At 55.8% G+C, this 16,834-nt stretch overlaps 1 protein-coding gene across 1 annotated transcript in view; it reads left to right on the forward strand.

Moving 5' to 3' along the window:
• The window catches only part of LOC102451575 (citron rho-interacting kinase-like), a 353,172-nt gene that overhangs the window by 80,145 nt on the left and 256,193 nt on the right, over window positions 1-16,834 (forward strand). Inside the window, 1 exon segment of the mRNA XM_075897800.2 lies at window positions 10,468-10,593. Within this exon segment, the coding sequence (XP_075753915.2) occupies window positions 10,468-10,593 (126 nt within the window).

Genomic DNA, 16,834 nt, shown 5'->3' on the forward strand with positions numbered 1-16,834 from the left:
AGGGGGAGGCACCCCTCCCCTAGCCCTACAGGCTTACACACCCCAGTAAGTATTCTTCAGAGAAATACATTTATAAAAGAATGAATAATCGCTATTTTCTAATCTCTCTCCTCTGACAAGCTGTTACAGCGATCCTGTCCATTCTCAAAATAGAGGTTTCTAAGTCTAGTTACATCCTACTGACTACTCCAGCAGAGCCCCTGCTCCACAATCCAGCCTTGCGTGCAGGTGGCAGAGTTTCCCTCGGTGAGCCGGAGGCTGATCCTGGCAGAAACCACCAAGGTTGAAGACCTCCTGGACTACGACAGGGGGGACTGGGTGGATCCCCGAGTGCTCGCTCAACGCATTGGGGTCTCCACCCCCTGAACCCCCCTGCGCCTATTCCAGGAGGTGAAGGCAGCTTTGCCGCAGCCCGCTCTCGACTTCCTGCAGCAGTCCCTGTGAGAGGGTACGCCCCACGTCTCCCTTCTTGCAAATCCTCTGTCCATTGTTATCAGGCCCCTATTCCGTGCCCCCCCCCCCCCCCCCCCCCCCCCCGGCATCCTCGTCGCTGGACTCCCAGCCGGCTGCAGGATCTGCAGCCGGTCTGCTTCCGAATGGCGCCAAGAGAACATCAGCGTGGGTGACCAAGACCGGCTAGAGGTGCCTCTCACTCTGGCCGAGTTCTCAGAAGCCCTCCGTCTCATGCCCACCAACAAAACCCCGGGCATGGATGGGCTGACCGTGGAGTTCTACCGTGTGTTCTGGGACATCCTTGGCCCAGACCTCGTCACCGTCTGGGCCAAGCCCTTGGAGAGCGGGGTCCTCCCCGTGTCATGCAGGCGAGCCATGCTCGCCTTGCTACCAAAGAAGGGGGACCTCCGCGACCTTTGGAATTGGCATCCCATCTCACTCCTCAGCACGGACTACAAGGTCATAGCAAAATCCATCTTGCTGTGGCTGCGGTCCATGCTGGTGGATGTGATCCACCTTGACCAGGCCTATGCCGTCCCGGACTGTAGCATCTTCGATAATTTGTACTTGGTCTGAGATCTCTTGGAATTCGGGTGTAGGGACGGTCAATCATTCGTCCTCCTGTCCCTGGACCAGGAGAAGGCGTTGGACAGGATGGACCACAGGTATCTCCTGGACACTCTGCAGGTCTTCGGCTTCGGGCCCTGTTTTGTGGGTTTTCTCCGGGTGCTGTACGCCCTCACGGAATGTTTGGCCAGGCTCAACTGGACCCTGACCGAGCTGGTCAGCTTCGGGCGGGGAGTATGTCAGGGGTGTCCACTGTCGGGCCAGCTGTATGCACTGGTGATCGATCCCTTCCTCTGTCTCCTTTGTTGGAGGTTGACGGGGTTGGTGCTCCGAGAGCTGGAGCTGCGGCTGGTCCTGTCTGCGTACGCCGATGACGTGCTCCTCGTGGTCCAGGACTCAGGCGACCTGGCGCGGGTGGAGGCCTGCCAAGTGGTCTACTTGGTGGCCTCCTCTGCCCGGGTCAACTGGGTCAAGAGCTCTGGCCTGGTGGTCGGGCATGAGTGGCAGGCAGACTCCCTCCCACCTGCGCTTCAGGCCATCAGGTGGAGCGCGGGTCCTCTGCTCTATCTCGGGGTCTTTCTGTCCGCCACGCATCCTTCTCTGCCGAATAACTGGCAGGGTTTGGAGGACAGGGTGGGTGAGTAGCTGCAGAGATGGACAGGACTGCTCCAGTGTCTCTCCCTGCGCAGGAGGGCACTGGTGCTGAACCACCTGGTCCTGTCCATGCTCTGGCACTGGCTCAACACCCTGAGCCCGGCCCCGGAGGTCCAGATGATAGCCCTGGAGTTCTTCTGGCCAGGACTGCACTGGTTCTCTGCAGGGGTCTTGTGTCTTCCCGTGGAGGAGGGGGGGCCGGGGCCTGGTCTGCATGTGCAGCCAGGTCCGGACCTTCCACCTCCAGGCCCTGCAGAGACTCCTCTATAGTGCAGGTAGTCTGGCGTGGAGCACTTTGGCGCACGCCTTCCTCTGCTGACCGGCAGACCTTTTTTCTCCACACGAGAAATCTTCCGCGAGACCTCTCAGAGTTGCCGGAGTTCTACCAGGAACTCCTCCAGACCTGGAAACTGTTCTCGGCGACCAGGTCCGTTGTGGCCACCGAGGGAGCAGACCTCCTTGCAGAGCCCCTGTTCCGCAATCCAGCCGTGTGTGTGCAAACGGCGGAGTCTCCTTCGATGCGCCGGATGCTGATCCTGGCAGAAACCACCAATGTCAGATACCTTCTGGACTATGACAGTGGGGACTGGGTGGATTCCCGAGCGCTCGCTCAGTGCATGGGGCTCTCCACGCCCCGAACCCCCCTGTGACTAGAATCATAGAATCATAGAACCATAGAGCTGAAAGAGACCTCAGGAGGTCATCAAGTCCAGCCCCCTGCTCTAGGCAGGACCAATCCCAAATAAATCAACCCAGCCAGGGCTTTGTCAAGCCAAGACTTCAAAACTTCTAGGGATGGAGACTCCACTACTTCCCTAGGTAACCCATTCCAGTGCTTCACCACCCTCCTAGGGAAATAGTTTTTCCTAATATCCAACCTGGACCTCTCCCACCACAACTTGAGACCATTGCTCCTTGTTCTGCCATCTGTCACTACTGAGAACAGCCTCTCTCCATCCTCTTTGGAACCTCCCTTCAGGAAGTTGAAGGCTGCTATCAAATCCCCCCCTCACTCTTCACTTCTGCAGACTAAACAGACCCAACTCCTCAGCCTCTCCTCATAGGTCATATGCTCCAGCCCCCTAATCATGTTGGTGTCCCTCCGCTGGACTCTCTCCCAATGCGTCCACATCCTTTTTGCAGTGGGGGGCCCAGAACTGGACACAATACTCCAGATGTGGCCTCACCAGCGCCGAATAAAGGGGAATAATCACTTCTCTGGATCTGCTGGCAATGCTCCCTAATATGCCATTAGCCTTCTTGGGTGCAATCCATCCCCTCATCCAGGTCATTAATAAAGATATTGAACAAAACCGGTCCTAGAACCGAACCTTGGGGCACTCCGCTAGAAACCGACCGCCATCCTGACATCGACCCATTGGGCCCGGGCCTTCTAGCCAGCTTTCTATTCATCTTACCATCCATTTATCCAATCCACATTCCCTTAACTTGCTGGCAAGAATATTGTGGGAGACCGTATCAAAAGCCTTGCTAAAGTCAAGGTATATAACATCCACTGAGTTCCCCATGTCCACAGAGCTAGTTACCTCATCATAGAAGCTAATCAGATTGGTCAGGCACGACTTGCCCTTTGTGAATCCATGCTGACTATTCCTGATCACTTTCCTCTCGTCCAAGTGCCTCAAAATGGATTCCTTAAGGATCCCTTCCATGATTTTTCCAGGAACCGAGGGAAGACTGACCGGCCTATAGTTCCCTGGATTGTCCTTGCCTTTTTTGAAGATGGGCACTATATTTGCCTTTTTCCAGTCATCCGGGATTTCTCCCGATCTCCACGACTTTTCAAAGATAATGGCCGAAGGCTCCTCAATGACATTTGCCAACTCCCTCAGGACCCTCGGTTGCATTAAATCCGGACCCATGGATTTGTGTACGTTTAGCTTTTCTAAATAGTTCTTAACCTCTTCTTTCTCCACCGCGGGCTGTCCACCTCCTTCCCATACTGCGTTGCCTAGTCCATTTGTCTGGGAGCTGACCTTGTCCGTGAATACAGAGGCAAAGAAAGCATTGAGTACCTCAGCTTTCCCCACATCGTCTGTCACTAGGTTACCTCCTTCATCCAGTAGGGGCCCTACACCCTGTCTGATCACCTTCTTCTTGTTAACATGCCTGTAGAAACCTTTCTTGTTATCCTTCACATCCTTAGCCAGTCGCAATTCCACTTGCGCTTTCACCTTCCTGATCTCTGAGGGAGTCAAAATCTGCGTTTTTGAAGTCCAAGGTGTGTATTTTACTACTCTCTTTTCTTCCTTTGGTCAGGATCTTGAAATCTACCATCTCATGATCACTGCTTCCCAGGTTGTCACCCACCTCCACTTCCCCTATTAGTTCCTCCCTCTTTGTGAGCAGAAGGTCAAGCTGCGCATGGCCCCTGGTCAGTTCCTTCAGCACTTGTACCAAGAAGTTATCCCCAACATTCTCCAAAAACTTCCTGGATTGCCTGTGTACTGCCGTATTGGTTTCCCAACAGATGTCAGGGTGATTAAAGTCCCCCACGAGAACCAGGGCCTGCGATCTGGAAGCTTCGCTCAGTTGTCCGTAGAAAGCCTCATCTACCTCATCCACCTGATTTGGTGGCCTGTAGCAGACACCAACCACAACATCACTGCTGTTGTTTGCTCCTTTAAACTTAACCCATAGACTCTCAACAGGTTTTTCTCCCTCTATATACTGGAGTTCAGAGCAAGCATAGTGCTCTCTTACGTATAGTGCAACTCCTCCTCTTTTTCTCCCCTGCTTGTTCTTCCTAAACAGTCACCCTTCCATGACAGCGCTCCAGTCATGCGAGTCATCCCACCAAGTCTCTGTTATCCCAATTAAATCATATTTCTTGGACTGGGCCAGGGCCTCCAGTTCTTCCTGTTTGTTGCCCAGGCTTCTCGCATTAGTGTACAAACACCTCAGATAACCAGTTGATTGCCCTATCTTCTCCATTCGAATCAGGGGTCCTCCTTTCTTGCCCCTTCCTCTCTGCATTTCTTCCTGGTATCCGACTTTTCCACTCCCCTCAGGGTTTTGGTCACTGTCCCCCGACGAACCTAGTTTAAGGCCCTCCTCACTAGGTTTGCAAGCCTGCCTGCGAAGATGCTCCTTCCTCTCTTGGTTAGGTGGATCCCATCTCTTCCTAACAATCCTTGTGCCTGGAACAGAGTCCCATGGTCGAAGAAACCAAAGCCCTCTCTGCAACACCACCTGCGCAACAACACATTTACGTCCTCAATTCGACGATCCCTACCCAGTCCTTTCACTTCAACAGGGAGGATGGACGAGAACACCACTTGCGCTCTGAATTCTTGGGTCCTTCTTCCCAGCGCTACATAATCTGCAGTAACCTTCTCAAGGTCATTCTTGGCCGTATCGTTAGTTCGCACGTGGAGAAGCAGGAAGGGGTAGCAATCCGAAGGTTTGATCAGTTTGGTAAGCCTCTCAGTCACATCCTGAATTCGAGCTCCTGGTAAGCAGCACACCTCTCGAGATTCCAGGTCCGGACGGCAGATGGATGGCTCAGTCCCTCTTAGGAGGGAGCCCCCGACCACCACCCCCCGTCGTCTTCTTTTGGGGGTGGTGGTCATGGAACCCCCATCCCTAGGACTACGCATCCCATGCCTTCCAGTAGATGGTGTTCCCTTGTGGTTTCTTCCTTGTGAGGTCCCTTCCAAAGCATTCACCACTGCAGAGCCTGTGGAGAGAGCCTGAAAGCGATTACTTACCTCTATAGCATTGGGGGATTCCCATGTTGGCCTTTTTCCCCTTCCAAAAGTTACATGCTGCCAGTTCTCTTCCTTGTCCCGTACTGCCCTCTCTGGCTCTTCCGCCTGCCGTGCTTGCAGGATTAAACGCTGCCGTCTATCGAGGAAGTCTTCATCCTCTCTGATGGAGCGTAGGGTCGACACTTGGGCCTCCAGTCCTCTCATTTTTTCTTTCAAAATGGTGACCAGCCAGTTGAGGGTGGGGAACCCCGATGAGCCAGCGTGTATTCCACCTTAATCCCACGGCCCATCGGGGACATGTGTTGGCGGCTCCTTCACGGAGCCTTGAGCACAGGCGTGTACCTGGCACGGTTCACACCCATCCCAGACACCTGCCCCTTTTGCGGCGTGAGGGAAAACCTGGCGCACGAATATCTCGAATGTGCCAGGTTGCAGCCCCTATTCCAGCTCCTCCAGAACCTCTTATTGAGGTTCTGCTGCACTTTTCCCTGCACCTTTTTATTTACACACACCCCATCTGTGGCCCCACAAAGTCGCGAGACCTCCTCGTCAACCTCCTGGCCCTGGCAAAAACCGCTATATACAAAACCAGGAGGAGGATGCTGGACGAGGGGGTTCTCTGCGACTGTGGGGCCTACTTCTGCTCCTTCCTGGTCTCACGCATCCTGGCAGAGTTCCTCTGGGTGGCATCCGCTTGCTCCCTGGACAGCTTTGGGGAGCAGTGGGTGCTGCTCGGTGTCCCTGTCCGGCTCCCTTGTTTTGAACTTCTGACCCACACCCCTTGACCGTGTTTTTCATTATTTGTCCCCCGGAATCTGTTGAACCCTAGGTCCAGTCGTCCCTCCTGCAAGGCTGGGGGAGGGGCTTTTATAAGTGAGCGGGCTGACCTCCCCCGGGGTTTCAAAGAGCATGCCCCATTCCAGAGAAGGAGGGTGTGGTAGCTGCTCCTTCCCTCCTGTGCTCTGGAGCACCTTCCCTTTCTTCCTTTCTCCCTCTCTCCCCTGCCCTGCCCGGCTGCTGCCTGGAGCCCTCCTTGGCCAGCTCTCCCCTGCTGCCTACCTGCTTGCCTCCCTGTTGCTGGGCCTCACCCTCAAAGGACTGCAACTGCTGCTACCACCCAAGCCTTGTTGCTGGCCTGTCCCCCCGCCCATCCAGGAGGCCATTCCTTGGTTGGCTGTCACCTGCCTGCTGTTGCTGCTGTAGCACCTGTGCCCTGCCAAGGAGGAGGAAGAGGAGGACCACCATTTGGACTGTGGAGGGGGTTGGTTTGTAAGACTCAGCTTTAACACCAGTGCTTCTGGGGTGGTGGTAACTTGAGTTGCTGTGAGGGGACCAGGGGAGAGGCAGGGAACCCTCCCCCCAGTCTAGCTTCCCCCTTTTTTTTCTACTGTCACCACCCCCGCTGCCCCCTCCACCGTCCCCTTGTACCAGCAGGAGCTATTTTTTGCCCCTTGGTGGCGCTAGCTGCTCGCCCCCTTTTCCACCCTGGGACAGTTTGTGCAGCAACAGGCGAGAGACTGAGCCCCACGAGTGCTTGTGGGTGCACCCCCCCCCTTGGACTTGGCCTCCCTCCTTCACCTACATTTCATTGGGGGGCCTCCCCCACCCCCTACTCCCCCCCTTGTTCTCTTACCACAGCATCTGGCCTCCCTGCTGCCTGCCCCGCCCTAGCAGCCCAGCAGGTTTTTCCTTCCCTCCCTGCTACAGCCCTCCCTGGAACTTAGTTTGTTGCCTGCCCCGCCCAGCCCCTGAAAGTTTGTATGTTTCCCTGCGCCGGGCCATCTCCATGCAGTTCCCCGGTCCGCCCCTCCCCCTCCCCCACCCCTGGTCAGTTTGCTGTGGTGATTACCCCGCCTTCAAGCCATTTTCCTCCTTCATGTACCACCAGCCCCAGCCTCCCACTGCTCTTGTTTGCTCCCTCCCCCCAGTCACCCATTAGCCCGTTGTCTACTGCCCAGTGCACCCTGGCCCCCTCCCCAAGAGCTCAAGGCCCCTCCCTCCACGTTTAGTTAGTGCCCCTCCCCATTCACTGCACCCCCCCTTTTTTTAGACCTCCCCTTTCCCAGTGCAGCTGGAGGAGCCGGCACCCCCACCCTGTACCTGTAGCCTTGACCCTGTCCTGTCCCACCAGCGCCCTCCTTCTGTGCCTCCAGCCTTGCAGGGAGGAGTGGTTGCTTTTCCTACCTTCCCCCTCGGTTACCCCTTTCGTGCCCTTCCCCGCCAGTGCCCTCCCTCCCTACAAACAATCCAGCGGGAGGGAGTGGTTGCTTTCCCCATCCCCCCTCCCCCCAATCGCAACACCCCCCTTCCCTCGTATCCCTGACCCTCCCTCTAGTACCCTCCTCCTCTGCCTTCAGCCCTGCAGGGAGGAGTGGTTGTTGCCCCCTCCTTCAGTTCCCCTCCAACTCAGCGCCCTCCTACCCTACTTCCATCTCAGCAGGGAGGACTGGTTAGCCTGACCCCCACCCCCTCCACCGACCCTTACCCCTCCCTTCCATTGACACCCTCTCCCCTGCCTGTTGCTTGGTGGGGAGGAGTGGTTGACCCTTGCCCCCCCCTTCCCCACTATCTGTGCCTCTTCCAACTCTTCCCCCCCATGATGGAGGAGGTCCCCACCCCTTCTCCTATCCCCATTGACCCCAAGGTTCCCCTGGTGCCACCGATCCCAAAAACTGCTGCAACCAACCTCCCGACCCCCGGCCCAGGCTCTGCTGCTGCCATGGCCGACGCTCCCCCTGATTCGGGAGGGGCCTCCACTTCGGCCAGTAAAAAGGGCCAGGGGAAGAAAAAAGGCAAAGGCCCAGCCCAGAAAGCCAAAACCCCCCGCAGCTGAGGCCACCCTGCCCGCTGTGGCCCTGCCACCTGCCATGACCCCTCCTTCCCCTGCCGCTCCCCCCACCAGCTCTGGGGATGTTCCACCTGCAGCCCCCCAGAGTGTACGCCTAGGTGGCCGGTGCTGCACTCCCACATGCCACCATACTTTTGGCCCTGACTGCTGCCTCCAGATCCATCCCTGGTGGCCGAGGCCCCTTCCCCACCATGACTAGGAAGCACGGCGTCTGCTGCCTCCTGGTACCTTCCTCAACGCATGTCGAAACATACATGTGGGTGTTGGCGAGGGTGGTGGGGTCCTCGGCCATGGTGGCAGCCTCCAAAATGTAGGGGAAAGTGGTGTTCTTCCTTTCCTCAGAGGCCGCCGCCCAGGAGGCAGTGGAGAGCAGCCTGGTGGTGGGGGGCATGCACATGCCCCTCAAGCCATTGGAGGACCTGGGCGTATGGGTGGTACTAACCTCCGTCCCGCCCTTCCTCCCCAATGCTGCCCTGTTACCTGTCCTCTCCTCCCTGGGGAAACCCATATCTACCATCGGCCCTCTCCGGTTGGGCTATAAGGACGCCGCCCTCTGTCATGTTCTGTCATTCTAACTTCAGGTACAGCTACAAATGCTGCCGGCGGCACATGATGGGGTGGTATTGGAGGGGTCCTTCCTAGTGCCCTACCAGGGGGCCCTTTACTGGGTCCATTACTCTTCAGGGCAGACCTGGTGCTTCCTCTGCTGGGCAATGTCTGGAGGGTCTGCCCCTTGGCCCGGTCTGAGGAGGTGTCCGAGCCCCCCGGGGCCTGGGAGGGCACCGGCCCCAACACCACCAGCCCTCCTGGAAGCCCGGTCTCCACAGCCGCCCCTCCTACTACTACCAATGGCTCTGCTCGGGCACTGGGGGAGCCCCCCCCCCACACACGTGCCTGGGCAAGCAGGCAGGCCCCGAGTCTGTGCAACCAGATCCGGCAGGGCCCGAGACGGAGAGGGTCGCATGGTTGCCGCTGGGAGATGGGTAGATTTCCCTGCCCCTCGTTGTTCCTCCCTTGCCTCCAAGACCCCCCCCGAGTACCATCTGTGCTCTCTGGCCTTGTCCCTGCTGACCAGCCCTCCACTTCCACCTCAGAGGGCTGGATGCTCGTTTGGGGGAAGCCAGAGCCCGTGGTCTGTGAGCTTGATCTCCCCACTCCGATGAGGAGGGTGGGAAGGCCCCCCACAAAATACTAAGGGGGTCCACCGCTGTCAACATCACCCCCAATGAGCATCAGCGGGAGGCGCCGGACGAGGATGCGATGGTAGTGGAGGGGGACGGCGCCGTCCCCCTCACGGAGTCTATCCCTGAGGAGGCCTCAAATGGAGCTCCCCAAGCCCCCTCACCATCTGTGCCCCCCGTCGTCACCGCCCAGGCAATTTCTGCCTCAGTGGCTGGCGGGGAGGACTCTGGGGCCATGGGAATGGATTTCAGCTCCATCTTTGAGATCGCGGCCCTGGGTCTGACCCCACTTGTCCAGTGGGGAGGACAACCCCTTGCCAATGGGCCTCACTCTAGGCGGTGACTCAGTTGTGCCGCCCCCTCCTCTTTCTCCCTCTCCCATGCCCCAGGCGGCCGTCTCTGCTCTCACCCTTGGGGTGCCCCTAGTATTGCCCAACAATCCGGCCACCATAGGTGCCTTGTCTGAGGCTGCTGAGCCCTTAAGGGTATGTCTACACTACCCCGCTAGTTCGAACTAGTGGGGTAATGTAGGCATACCGCACTTGCAAATGAAGCCCGGGATTTGAATTTCCCGGGCTTAATTTGCATAAGCGGGGCGCCGCCATTTTTAAAACCCCGCTCGTTCGAACCCTGTGCCGCGCGGCTACACGGAGCACGAACTAGGTAGTTCGAACTAGGCTTCCTAGTTCGAACTACCTAGTTCGTGCCCCGTGTAGCCGCGCGGCACAGGGTTCGAACGAGCGGGGTTTTAAAAATGGCGGAGCCCCGCTTATGCAAATGAAGCCCGGGAAATTCAAATCCCGGGCTTCATTTGCAAGTGCGGTATGCCTACATTACCCTCCTAGTTCGAACTAGGAGGGTAGTGTAGACATACCCCATGTGACTAGGCAAGTCTTTGGCAGTGGGGATGATTTCAGATGCAGAAGAGGATCACATTCTTATGGCTTCAGGTGACTTTTTCTAGTGCCTGCTCAATGCTGTCTGATAATCAAAACTTGTTTAGCCTAAATGGCAGTTTATAATTGTTCTGCAGGAACGGCGTCATTCTCTGGAGAATCAAGTGAAGAGGTTAGAAACTGTAGAACGCAGAGAAAATCGACTAAAGGAAGATATTCAAACTAAATCTCAGCAGATTCAACAGATGGCAGACAAAATTCTGGTGAGCAGGGATGAAAGATAAAGGGAAGAGTTTGCCACAGTGGAGTGGGAAGAGAGGACATTGACATACATAAAATAGGATGGGGACCAAGGTTCCCTCTAAGATGTGGGGCAGTTCAGCCCTGCCCAGTCAGGGGCTCAGGGCTCCACACACTGAGCTGTCTGACTGGGCGGGGCTCATTAAGCAGTTGTGGGGCTGTGCTGCTGCGCAGCTTAGAGGGAACCTCGGTGGGGATGGTTGATTGAGAGGGTTGGATGATGGATAAAATTTATCTTGGAAATAACTTCAGTGTAAAATTCTGTCTGTAATGTTAGTTATAAACTAACTGCTAACATCTATGGTTCCATGATCTCTTACCAAATGACTTTTTAAAAATCCCAGTTGCCCCAATAGGACATTTTCCAACTCAGATGTATTCACTCACTAGTATGCAATTCATTTCCAAATAACTATTTAAAAGCATAACCTTAATGGTCAGTGCTGAGTTGTGCAACAATGACTTTGTTAGTATCTAACTTTGAAATCCTTTTCAATTTGGTCTGAGTTCTAATCCATCCCAAATGGAATGAACAAAATTAATCATCAAAACTGTTTAATCATCAAAAATATTTGTCAGAGACGTTCTCACCCACATATCTTCTTCACTATAGTTGGGAATTTCTTGTTTTTCTTGTTGTTAGATCTGTTAAGTCTTTTTGGTTAATTTAGTCTAAAGGGAAACAGAGGGTACTGCTGCTACTTATATCTCCTGGGGGAGGAACCCATCATCTTGTGATGAGGCAGACAAATAAATGTATGCTTCTCTGAGTTTTTTTCTACATATACCCATTCAAACAGTGGGTTTCCTTCTGCAGCATAGGATATAGGAGCCAAACCTGTCAATCAAAGGGAAGTGGTTTTACTGTGCCCTTGGGAACACACCCCACCCAGTGAGACTGCTTCTAGAGATCAAATATATGATGCACACATCTTTCCTGGTAGTTGAGTTTATCAACTATCTATTTTTCATTAAATTACCTTTCTACAGTGCCCAATGGAGACCCAAAAGATCTATTGAAAATTAAAAATGATTTCCCACCAAAGGAGGGATGGAATGTCAAACCTGACTCCTTTTTGAAGAAGAGAGATCAGGATAGTACATATTTTGCCTTCCCTTAATACCCAGGTTCATCATTCCAGCAGTCAGTTTATAACAGCAGCACTACTCTGAAGGAGGGCTAATTAAAAATGTGTTGTTGAAGGAAAAAGATCTCATATTTGGTGTCATTTTTAGCTTGAATGGAGGTCGGATGGAGGTCTGCACTGAATGGCATCTGCACTGCACCCGTAGCTCAAAATAGCTTATTTTGAAATTTGGCACTGTCTACATAGCACTTATTTCAAAATAAATCACTATTTTGAAACGTCCCTTACTCCTCATGGAATGAGGTTTACAGGGACATCAGAATAGCGAGACCGTTATATTTCAAAATAACGGGCACGCTCAAAAGACACGGAATAGCTATTTCGGGCTACAGGATGCAGTGTAGACATAGCCCTAGAAAAGAGATATGGATCCTCATCCTGTCCCACACTTGTGGCTACTACCAGGAAAACTAACATGTTAAAAACGTTTGGGCAGGTGGTGGTAGTCCTGACTGTAGGAGAATGGAGAAGTACCCCATGTGAAGGGCCAGTGGAAATGGATAACCTTACCTGAAGTTGATAGGTGATCCATAATTTTTCTGAGAAATAGCTCCATTAATGGATTTAATGATCAAAACTCTCGAGGTACCATAAAGAAGGTAGAATAAGTCCCTTGGCAGTGTTCTGTATTTCAACATGAGAGTGTGAGATGTGAAAGACAACTGCTTGCCTGGGCAAAAAGCTAGCTTTGTATTCAGAGACCATGTAATACTTTGACTTGTTGCATAAGCCTTCTTTGTCTATTTGGGCATTTTGTTTGAATGTGATTATTTTCCATAAAAATGGAAGGGAATACAGAGATATCATTTCACTATTCCATGGGTCTCGATTTGGATCTATAGTATCTTCATGTTTACTTGGAATGTTGGGGACCGTAATGCCCATACGTTAACACAAAAGACTAATAGGTCTTAGGTTTCAGGGGTCTCTTCCTTAGGTCCCTCCAGTTCTGACTTGAAGAATTAGCCCTCTTTGGAGGGCTAAAGAGAAAATGAAGTTGGTTTTTGCTGATTGCAGATATTTGTTTTTATAGTATCTTGAGTTTTTGCTCTATAATTTGATTAGATTTGGACTCCTCTGAGCAAGCTCCCCGCCCCCCACAGTTTTTTCTTTAACCAAAAATACCTTGTTTCTCCTGGTAACAACAAAACTGGAAAAAGACATGAGTCTGAAGATAGGTCACATGTAGACTTTATTCTGTTGGCATGTCCCTGTAGCAGAGAGGGGGGTCCTTTTCTCTGATTTCTGCCACAGTGGCAGAGTGTATGGGGTGGTGGGCTGAGTCATCTATACATATCTCTATCTGGAGATTCCTTAATCCCATGATACAGCCGGTGTTGAGCATTTGGGGTATTTTTACAGGGATTCTGAGGAGCTGTTCTCAGGAGCAATGGGAAGAAGAGAATGGGTAGAGATGTAGGAACAGGTATGGGCCTCTCTTACTTTTGGTTTTGAGGGAAGAGAGGAAGGGAGCCAGGTGGTAAGCTGTCAGAAGTGGATGGTGGCTTTCTCTGAAGGAATAAACTCTTCTAGTTGTACTTCATGAGGCATGCTGCTCTGTCTATAGATGAAGATAGCCACAGAATAGAAATGCCAGGTTCTGAATCATAAAATAATAAAGATGCTTGGGAGCACAGATAGTTGTTTTCTGTGGCTATGGTGAATAAAACACAGGGGTTGGATGGGGGAATCTGAATAGGAACTGCTGGAGAATATTATCTGAAATGAGTGTGACAGACCCGGCCGGGTCCGCACTGACCGCAGGGGAGAGACCCCCGTGGTCCATGGGAGAGTGGCTGTCGCGAAGGCCGGCAGCCGGCTGAACGGCGCGCGGCCAGCACGGACCCGCCGGAGGATGCGGGTAGGCGCGCGCCGCGGGACGAGGAGGGAGGCTCAAGCCGCAGCGCCGTGCCCGGCCAGAGCACCGCACTTCGCCTCGCAGGGCGGGGCCGCGGACGTACGGCGGGAGGAGGGCCGCGGGCAGGACGCCGGGGAGGCGGGGCTTACCCCCACAGCGTCATTCCCCGGCACCTACAAAGGCGGCGGCGGCCCGCCCAGAAGAGGGAAGGGCAGGGAGCCGTCACCCTGGCTTCCAGGGGGGCCCGACATCCGGCACCCCGGGCAACGAGAAAAGACTGTGCAAGCAGCTGGCGATTCGCCTTGGGACGGACCCGACGCCTTTGGGGGTAAGCGAGCCGGCACCGGCTCAGCCGCGGGGGTCAACCAGCGGGGAGTGGAAGCAGCCCGGAGCGGGACCCTTTTGGTGCCCGTGGGCAGACGAGTTGCGGGCATCAGCCCCGTCTGCTGTGGGGGACAGCCACTAGACACTGTACTCCAATTAGGGCTCCGGGCTGGGACCCGGAGGTGAGGGTGGGCCCGGGTCCCCCACTCCCCACGCACCCCAACCCCGAAGCAGGTGTTCGGAACTAGAGACTTTCGCACGGGGGCGGGGTGAGGACTGAGTCACAGCCCCGACCCCCCCCCAGATGACTGCTAGCCCCGGAGGGGCAGGGGGGGTCCCCGCCCCGGACCACAGGGGAGGGGACGCACGCGGTGGTGGGTCCGCCGAACCCCCCCCCCCGCCCGACCTAGGGCAGAGGGGGTGATCGCACCCATCGGCTGGCACCACGATTGGACTGGGCTAGGGACGCCCGGGACAGTTAAGAGGCGGGTGGGTCTGCAGAGCCCCCTCTAACCCCCCCCCCGGAGGGATAGAGGCACGGTGTTCGCACCCAGAAACCCCGTCACACTGGTGGAGAATGTGGGCATCTAGGAAACTTTCCCTCACAGATGAACGTGAACAGGCCAACCGGCCGGCAGAGCTCGCGGTGGGCGAGGAAGTGACGGGCGATCTGATGGAGCCCCGACAGTTCCTCGAGTGGTTCAGTGAGACCCAGCGGCAACAACATCAAGTCCAACAGGAGCAACAGACGCAACTAGTCCAGCAGCTGACCACTCAATTCCAGGAGCACCAGAGGCTGCTGATCCAGGAATTAGCTGCCCAGCAGGACCAGTGGCGGCAGACCATAGAAAGGCGATGGGGGGCACCCGCTGGAGGACAAGGAACAGTGGGGGAAGGACTTAACCTGCCCCTACGTCTTACGAAGCTGGGCCCCTAGGGCGATCCCGAAGCATTCCTCACTACCTTTGAGAGGGTGGCCACGGCCCTACCTGAGTGGTCCAGCCCAACTCGCCTACCATAGCCTCGCAGTGGCAGATGCTTTGAATTACCACAAGGTGCGGGAAGCGATACTAGACCAGGTAGGCCACTCCCCGGAGACCTGCCGGCAGAGGTTTCGACAGGAGGCATTCAAAGGGGGGGACCGTCCCCGGGCAGTGGCTCAGCGACTGAAGGAATGGGCCAACCACTGGCTGGAGCCAGAACATAAGACAGGCTGCCAAGTCGCTGAAATAGTAGTGATGGAACAATTCATCCATATCCTGCCCAGGGAAGGGCAAAGGTGGGTCCGCCGGAACCAACCCACGACGCTCAACGAGGCGGTGACATTAATGGAGGCCCACCTCCTCGCGGAACGAGAGGATGGCGGCGGCGGAAGAGCCGTCCTGCCCGGACCCAAGGTAGGGGGGCCCCGGCCCCAGGGAAGACCCCCAGGGAGAGAACCTCCACCAGGGGTACAAAGAGGGCGGGATTTCCCCCCCCCCCCCCGGCTAGCGCCCGTTTGGTCCCACCCTACCCCTGAGAGGGCTGAGGCCGAGCAACAGCCGGAAGGAGGACCGCGGGAGGCCCGACCCGGAACAAGGGGCCCCTGCTTCCAGTGTGGGCAGGAAGGACACTTCAAGCAGGAATGTCCACTAATGGACTGCACCTTGAACCAAGGGGAGGCGGCCGGGCTCAGGGGGGACGGCGGGAACAGGGGAAGCCCCGTGGTACGAAGGGTGTTGATGGAGGGCCGGCCCGTCCAGGCTCTGGTGGACTCCGGCTCGTCAGTAACCCTCGTGCGGGCTGACCTAGTCCCCCCCGGACGGCCAGAAGGGGAACCCATATGGATGAGGTGCGTCCACGGGGACGTAAGGGAGTACCCCACGGTCCAACTCCGCCTGTCCGGGGGCGGGCAAGATCGGGTCTGGCTGGTGGGGAAAGCCAAGACCCTGCCCTACCCCGTGCTCATCGGCCGGGACTGGCCGGGGTTTGAGCTGTTCCTGAAGGGTCAGGACTCCCCCACGGCCGGAAAAGAGAGAGAGGAGGCCGACGCAGGGACACCAGCGATGAGCCCGACAGAGGGGGCGATTTGCCTGGAACTCGAGGCGGAGCCGGATTTCATGACCGAGCAAAGGATGGACCTCACCCTCCAACACGCCTGGGACCAGGCCGTCGTTCCGGAGGATGCGGGACCGGAGGAGGCGAGGGCACCCCAAGGGCCACAGTTCCAGGTATGGGGCGACCGCTTATACAGGGTTACGGAAGAGGCGGGGGAGGGGGGGGTGCGTAAACAGCTAGTGGTTCCTGCCCGGTTCCGTCGGGAGGTACTTGAGCTGGGACACGCTAACCCCTGGTCGGGACATCTCGGGCGGGAGAAAACATTGAATCGGGTCCTCCAAAGGGTCTACGGGCCCGGGGTTTTCCGGGCCGTGCGGGATTTCTGTGAGTCATGCCCCGAGTGCCAACGGACGGCCCCAGCATGCGTACCGAAAGCTCCCCTGGTCCCCCTCCCTATCGTGGCGGTACCGTTCGAATGGATAGCCATGGACCTGGTCGGGCCCTTGGAACCCTCGGGGCGTGGGCACCGCTATATTATGGTGGTCGTAGATTACGCCACCCGCTACCCCGAAGCTGTCCCGCTGAGGAACACAAAGGCCCCCACGCTAGCGCGGGAGCTACTCTGGATTTTTTCGAGAACGGGGTTGCCCCAAGCGATCCTCACGGACCAGGGTCCAAACGTGACCTCCCGGGTCATCAAAGAGCTGTGCAAAATGTTGAAAATTCAGCGGCTACGAACCTCGGTTTATCACCCACAAACTGACGGATTAGTCGAGCGGTTTAACCAGACACTTAAAGGGATGCTGCGACGGTTTGTGCAGGACGACCCTAGGGGGT

The sequence above is a fragment of the Pelodiscus sinensis genome, chromosome W (assembly GCF_052426305.1).
Source record: "Pelodiscus sinensis isolate ZL-2025 chromosome W, ASM5242630v1, whole genome shotgun sequence".
NCBI lineage: Eukaryota > Metazoa > Chordata > Testudines > Trionychidae > Pelodiscus > Pelodiscus sinensis.